The following is a 7921-nucleotide window of genomic DNA, read 5'->3' as shown; positions in this document are numbered from 1 at the left end:
ATCAGGGAAGTAGCGTGTGTGTGACGTCATGATCGCCACTGTTGGGTATGCTGCATCTAAACAACAGCACAGACACTTGTGGCATAGAGACTTCGATGTATTCGTTCGTTATGTGATGTATGGCACTGCCAAAGTTTGAACCAACCGCACAGTGCCAGGTTTGGCCAAATCGTGCCTCGAATGTCTGAGGAGATAATGTGGTTTATTACATACGTCATACATGTTGTATTCATATACACGCCATGTACATTGTCGAGTTATAACATGGGTGTCTTCTTATACACCAGACACACATGGTGTATTCATACACCTCATGCTCACCGTCGAGTTATAACATGGGTGTCTTCTTATACACCAGACACACATGGTGTATTCATACACCTCATGCTCACCGTCGAGTTATAACATGGGTGTCTTCTTATACACCAGACACACATGATGTATTCATACACCTCATGCTCACTGTCGAGTAATAACATGGGTGTCTTCTTATAAACCAGACACACATGGTGTATTCATACACCTCATGCTCACTGTCAAGTTATAACATGGGTGTCTTCTTATACACCAGACACACATGGTGTATTCATACACCTCATGCTCACTGTCGAGTTATAACATGGGTGTCTTCTTATACACCAGACACACATGGTGTATTCTTACACCTCATGCTCAATGTCAAGTTATAACATGGGTGTCTTCTTATACACCAGACACACATGGTGTATTCATACACCTCATGCTCGCTGTCGACTTGGCGAGTTATAACATGGGTGTCTTCCTATACACAAAACACACAGGGTGTATTTCGTTTCCTGTCCAAAGACACACAAGACACGACTAGTTTAACGCATTCTAATCAAGCACCCACGTTCTTTTTCTAACATGTTAATATCGCCTTAAAAATGTTTCTCAAGCGCCAGTACTGGGATTTGAACCCAAGATCCCCCAGTTTTACCTCTTCCCAAAACCTCTAAAATTAAATATCCTGCCCAGAAACAAACATTGCCAGTTTCACCAGCACCGGGCCTTGAACCCTGAACCCCACCCACCCACCTGGTATTCTCCGTTACAACATCCAATATAGCGGGCGTTAACAACAACTTGATGACACTAAGCACGGGGGTCCCATGCACGTTGCCGAGCTCACGATCACCAGCGTAATAGAGCGAGGAATTTAATATTTTGGTCGGGAAAGAAGAAAGGCTGAACACCAGTGTCTGTGTAATTATAATATGACATCACTAGTAGGCTTATGACATCATCAGTGAATTTTACGACATTTTTCACAAATTTTTAAATTACTCTAATCAAAATTTTATAAAAAATTCTAAAACCGAGTTTAGCTATAATAATAATTATTTAAAATAATAATAAGGTTTAAAATAAAAAGGTTGTTATTAATAATAATCAAAAAAATTTAAACAACATAAATAATGACATTACAAAAAAATATAAATATATATTTATATATTTTAAATAAAACAATGGTTACCATGGCCACACGAGGGGGAACTACAGACTCGTTAACGATCTGATTGGTCGAATTAAACAATGAACGAAACATGTCGGTGTCGCGTTTCTTAGCGACGTAACAATTAACACAATTAACCAACGTACTCCACAACTGAGTGATGAAATCATCTGGAAGAAATAAAAATGAAAAGATTAAAATCAATTTTTAAACCAATTGTTCGATTTGTAGCGGTTGCTGGATGTTTTATTGCGAGCGGTAAACTAAGAGGGCGAATGAACATGAGACGCGGTATTTATACGGAAGATAAACGTGAGAAAAAGGCACTCGTGTACGCGTCAGCGCACACACACGTGTCAGGCTGCCACAGATTAATATTAAGTTTTAAAAAATCAATTTTAAAAATGTGCTTAATTTTGAAAACAAACATCTGTGGTAAATAGGTTTAAAATATAAAAACAAATCAATAATAAATATATATATAGTGTATTTATATCTTTAATAAAATATTTTATTTAATAAACCTAAAAGAAACCGCACAAAATTTAATTATCTTCTCGAATACGATAGCGAAGATCAAATTAATTAAAACAACAAAGAAAAGTTTCCAATAAAAGCTTGGCTGTTAACATAGAATAAACCCACAGTGAGTTTTAATTATTAGTTAAAATAAATTAATATATTCAGGCATAAGCTACACAAATAAACTTAAAGTAAAATAAACATAAAATAATTAACCTTTTATTAAATAAAATAAAAGTTAAAATAAATAAACAAAAAATAAAATCTCACCTGGCAGTTGTTGATGCAAATGTTTTATGACATCACAGATGACAGGAATCAGTGTTGAGGAGAAACGAGGAAAAACTGCCGGGTTACCGATGTATGGGGAGTGAAGTGGGGCTGGTGGAACAGCGGTTATTGTGAAGAGAAGTGGATGGAATGTCTAATATGTCTATATGGGGAAGTTCTACATGTATGGCATGGGACCTGGGGTTTAGGCCAGAGTTGGTCTATTACCCCAACACCCAGGGTGCTACCATCTAGACCCCACTGAGGCAGTTTATAGACACTCAATAATAGAGATTCTATTCTATAAGAGTAGGGTCCTACAGTAAGACATGGCATGAGACCGGGGATGTAGGTCTATTACCCCAACACCCAGGGTGCTACTTTCTTTTTTTTGATTCAAACAACAAATTCCAAAATATTAATTAAAGATATCCATGAAACTCACTCAAGCGAGGAGAATACGTTGTCGTGGTAACATCCATGATCATGTGACCGATGACATCAGCGCTGAATAACTGAGTTGAAGAGTGACTCAGCAGATTTTGACGAAGTTGCGAAAAACGAAGAGAAGAACGACGACTAAGCAAAGGATTAAACTTAATTTATAAATTAAAAAAATAAATAAATGAAAAAACAACACCCTTGTTATAAAATAATAAAAAATAACACTGTGTTATAACAACGGCCGTTGACCAGCTAGTTTATTCAGCCATTCATATTTACCTCGTTTTATCTCTAGACGAGACATCACCGAGACACAACTCAATAAGCGACGCGCATACCTGGTGGATAATAGTGAGGATTTAACAATAATTAGAGAAATATTTATAGAAAGTAAAGCTTCACTAAAGTAAAAAACACCAGCTTTTTCAAACGGCCCAACTTAGTCAAGCTATATGAGTATTTCCGACGTTTTTTATATTTCTTTCAAGCACATTATAATTACTGATACCAAACACACCTGAGTTTATTAAATAAGCAAAACTCTCCTAAAGTAAACAAACACAAGCTTTTTTAAGGTACCGAACTAATGACTGGCATCCCATCCCAACCCTAATGTTACGTATATTCCCAAGACTTGATTACAGTAACACTCATTATTTTTAGACTAGATAAGACCCAGTATCCTGTAAAATCTATATTATGTTGAAATACTGGGTCTTAAAACAATTCACATTTAAAAAAGGACTTCAGTTAAAAACACAGTTGCGATATTTACCTTTTTTAGGGTATTTAGTCATTTCTTATTAATAAGGTCTATCAATCAATGTGGGAAAAAAGGGGAAATTATTAAAAAAGTTATTGTAAAAAAGGGTTGTTAACTAATATAAAAAAGAGGTTTAGGGCTAAAAAAGTAATTCACATTATTGAAACGTAAAAAGTAACAAAAAGTAACAAATATAATAAACATCTCACAAGTTCAAACAGATCCACCATCTTTTCCTCCAACTTCACAACCAACTTCCAACTTGTTCGGATCATGGATTCCAAAACAACTTCATTCTTGGCTTTGAATTTAATCGGTTGCGTCAAAAGGTTGATGTATTTTGGCGATGACATTATTTCTGGGGGAATATGGTTGTTTAATTTATTTATCCTCGCATGGCGGGCAACGACAGTCGTTATAACACGGGTGTTCTGTTTCATACACCTCATGCCCGCTTACAAGTTACCACAGATGTAACTTTTTGGGTGATTGTTTTTATGTATCGCTGACAATTTAAACAAACCATTAGTGACCACTGGGTTGGAGCAATTGGTGTCTTGCCCAAAGATACATACATGGTAGCAGTAAATGCTTTGAACCAAAGCCAACTTTGTACAACTACATTTATCCAACATTACCTTTATCCTCACCGAGCGCTTCAATTAATTGCTCCCAAGCTTTGAACGATAAAACTTTTATTTCATCTTTACTGTGTCGGAAACCCTGGATGGAAATAATAAAAAACAAGGATAAATCAACCATTTAAATATGGGGTTTGGGTATTTCTTCGGTTGTAGGGTGTATGTGGCCTTGGGCAAGACATTCAAATATGCTTCAACCTAGTTGTCACTAATGGGTTGAAGCAACCTGGGTGTTGGGGTAATGGGCCCACTTAGAATAGCAACCTTGTTTAAAAGGTTCCATGGCGTGCCCAACTGTAGGACCTCACCCATATAGAATAGAAAATCACAGCTAAGCTGTATAGTAAAAACCACTTTAAATAACGAACCTTAGCAACTGGTTCGAGCGTTGCATTAAGCAGCGTACTGCTACGTTTGAATTGAACACCTACGATCTTCATGATTACAATGACTTGGGATGAGAGGATTTCCTTAAGAGCGTCGTCGTTCGAATAAAGAGGTTTCAACGCTGGGAAGCAAATCTGGAGCGAGAGCAATATAGGTGGAAATACATAATGTTAGGGTTTAAGTTTATTTTTTTGCAGCAAATTTTTATTTTTTTTAATAAATTTGTTTGATGTTTTACAAAACTTCTTGAATTTTTGACACAACTTTTAGTATTGAACTCAAATAAACAATATACAGTAGTTCAATGGAATGATCAGTCTATTTTCAATTAAAGTTATTAATGTGACAAGACAACTAAAATAACTTGAATGTAGGCATAAATTTTTTATACCAAAACTTATGGGTGACTTGTCTTCTTTGCAAAAATAACGCGCCTTTGCATATTACATACAATATTTGTCCGCCGCCGTGGCAAAGTGGTTAGCGCACCTGCCTCTAACCCAGCGGTAATGGAATCAAGGCCCGTCCCTGCTACCATTGTGGGCGTATGTGTCCTGGGGTGTGATAACGACTGTCGTTTTCCAGCCACGCGAGGATAAAGTAAATAACATTTAATATGTCATATATAAATACAAACAACATAAATGCCACAAGAATCAACTTCTTATACCTTGGTCAACGTTCCCGCACATGAATGCATTATGACATCACGATGCTTAACAATGTTATCTATGTGATCATCAATAACACTAACAGCAGATATACGAGTTGATGATGCTTGGTGGGAGGTGTATGAAAGTAACTTGGTCAACCAAATGTTAATGCAAGTCAACATTTCATCTTGGTTGGTGGACAGGAATCTAAAATACATTCAAGTATGGGGTTTACAGGGGGTTTAAGGGGTTGGTGCCCTTAAAACTTTTAAAAAAAGGAAGAAATTATTTATATTTAGCAAAAAAAACAATTCATTTTAGAATAAAAGTCAAATACATTTAGAAAAAAACAAACAATTTAATTTAGAATAAAATTCATATAAATTTAGAAGGAAAAAAATCATTTAAATTCGAAATAAAAACACATTTTAATTTTTAAAAAAGGGCGAATTCAGGGTTCCCTTGTTTTATAAAAAATAAAGTGTAATACATAAAAAAAAGATGCTTTATTGCACCACACATTAGGTTTTGTATAAATAGATTTAAAAATAGACTTTTATAAATAAGTAACAGTCATACGTGTGACCTTTACCAAACTTGCTACGTAAACCTCATGTTACATTCTTTTTTTTGTGGTGGGAATATCATTTGTTTCGTTCAATGAGTTTTAATCATCCAACACAATAAACCTTACCTTGCAATAACGGTGATCACTTGATCAGCAATTGTTACATCACTAATACTTGCAACGGATACAATAATATCTTCAACGTACGGGGCAACCATGGTTGGCGGAATATTATGGTTTGTTAATTCATTCAATAATCTGTAAATATGAAATATGTTTATGTTGCAAGGTGCACTAAAGAGACTTTCTGGCTTTTTTCTGCTTGGGGTGACATTGTTAAAATACAGTTACACTAATAGTTGTCAAACATAGGAAACCTCATTGATTAATGTGGTGAATGCAATATACTTTGGCTCTGCTAGTTTGTTTAGACATCTAACAGCAGGGTAAAATCTGGAGTGACATTTAAAACTGGGATGTTAAACAAATGATGTCACCCCTGTTTAAAAGTTTAGACCTCCAACACCTTCTATGAAACCACTTACTTTGCTTGGGAAGATTTTGAGTTCTTAAGAAAAACAGGAAAGTTTCGTAAAATTTCAGATCGCAGATCCGTGTGTTCCGTTCTGTGAAGTTAAATGAATGGAAGTAACTTGATGTGGTGGAAGGAAAAACATAAAACAATATTTGTATATTCATAGTTGTCAAACCTAGGATTGTCGGCCGCATACCTGTCTGTGACATCACTATCAAACAGAGCATGAATAACGCTGAGTAATATGTTCGATGACTCAGCAGTTTCTCGTCCAAAATCCAAAGCCAGTTGTTGAGCAAGAAGTTTCGATTGTTTTAAACTTGTTGACGACGTTTTTAATAATCTGAAGTATATTATGATTATGATTAGAAAGTCCCAAATGAGATATCCAGACTGCACAGTATTTGGCAGTACGAGGGATTCTGTTTACAGAATTTTGGTGATGCACGCCATAATTTGTTCCATGCACGCCAATTAGTTAAACAAAGAAAAAAATACGTAATAAATTAAGTAAGATTTCCCAACGTGGCATAAATGCAGATTTTTAATGATAGCACCATCTTGCACAACAAGATGCCACCATACTCTTCAGCCAGTCTGTTTAAAAATTCAGCCAGTCTGCAGAGGTGCAAAGCATGTACATTTTTAAGCCACGTTAGGAAATCTTACTTAATTTATTACGTATTTTTTTCTTTGTTTAATTAATTGGCGTGCGTGGGACAAATTGTGGCGTGCATCACCAAAAGTCTGTAAAAAAATCGCGCGTGCACCTGCCATACTGTGCAGACTGCCTCTGCAGACGGGGATTTAGAACAGAGCATAATTTAGAACATAATTTACCATAAAAACATAAGGAAAAATGTTCACATATAATATATATATAAATATATAATTGATTTAACAAAAAAGAAGAATATTTACCGAATAATCGATTTAAAAACTTGAGTTCTTTCACTCGGACATTCCTTCTTGGATAAATCATTCAGATAACTTTGAAGTTTTCCTGACATTTCGCCAGAATAATATAAACTTTTTAGATTTAAACAAATCTGTCAATTGAATGTAATTTTTTAAAGTAAATACCTGACGTATCGCGCAGTACATTTGTATACGTTTAAATGCAGCGACAAAATACAACTTAACAAATTTTAAAAAATTCCATCAGCACATGACACGATTACTTACCGATAGTATCCTTTCCTTTCTACAATTACTTTTTTAAATAGCTTAAAGTCACGAAAAAGTAAAGAAAAAAACAAACTAAATTGATCAAAAAATCTCGCGGGTTCTATTTGGCGCCAAATTAATGTAAAAAATCCCGAGTTCGCTACAGCAAATTGAACCCAGGTTCATCAACAAACATCATTATAACGTACAAATAGTTTAGGTTCGAGAGTTTCAACCGATTATGACGTATATAATACAATGAAATACCAAACTCGTAGTTTTAAAAGTTTTTATTTTAAATTTGGATTCTGTTTGGGAGTAATACGTTTCTCGCTGCGTGTAAACGTCTGTTTTAAATTTAAAAAATAGCATTCAAAGTTACGCAGTGTTGGTGTAACTGTACTTATGTACAATAGCATTTTCAGGCGGATAGTTGGTTTTAAATCATAGCAGGTTTAAAACTGTGTCTTAAATGTTAGGTTCCATGACGTGCCTTA

General features: G+C 35.1%; 1 protein-coding gene across 1 annotated transcript in view; it reads right to left on the bottom strand.

The window, feature by feature from the left end:
* The window catches only part of LOC100178021 (telomere-associated protein RIF1-like), a 16500-nt gene extending 9041 nt beyond the window's left edge, over nucleotides 1-7459 (bottom strand). Inside the window, exons 1-14 of the mRNA XM_026837325.1 lie at nucleotides 7443-7459; nucleotides 7179-7306; nucleotides 6433-6600; nucleotides 6268-6348; nucleotides 5849-5980; nucleotides 5172-5361; nucleotides 4483-4635; nucleotides 4112-4196; nucleotides 3683-3831; nucleotides 2990-3048; nucleotides 2712-2845; nucleotides 2267-2377; nucleotides 1496-1644; nucleotides 1057-1220 (exon numbers count right to left, since the gene is read on the bottom strand). Coding sequence (XP_026693126.1) covers nucleotides 1057-1220; nucleotides 1496-1644; nucleotides 2267-2377; nucleotides 2712-2845; nucleotides 2990-3048; nucleotides 3683-3831; nucleotides 4112-4196; nucleotides 4483-4635; nucleotides 5172-5361; nucleotides 5849-5980; nucleotides 6268-6348; nucleotides 6433-6600; nucleotides 7179-7267 — 1664 coding nt within the window. The 5' untranslated portion in view covers nucleotides 7268-7306; nucleotides 7443-7459. The remainder of the gene's footprint in view (nucleotides 1-1056; nucleotides 1221-1495; nucleotides 1645-2266; nucleotides 2378-2711; nucleotides 2846-2989; nucleotides 3049-3682; nucleotides 3832-4111; nucleotides 4197-4482; nucleotides 4636-5171; nucleotides 5362-5848; nucleotides 5981-6267; nucleotides 6349-6432; nucleotides 6601-7178; nucleotides 7307-7442) is intronic.
* Between the last annotated feature and the right edge of the window lie 462 nt (nucleotides 7460-7921).

Source organism: Ciona intestinalis, chromosome 13 (genome assembly GCF_000224145.3).
Source record: "Ciona intestinalis chromosome 13, KH, whole genome shotgun sequence".
NCBI lineage: Eukaryota > Metazoa > Chordata > Ascidiacea > Phlebobranchia > Cionidae > Ciona > Ciona intestinalis.
Note: the sequence above shows the minus strand (reverse complement) of the source record. Positions and strands in the feature narration are given on the sequence as shown.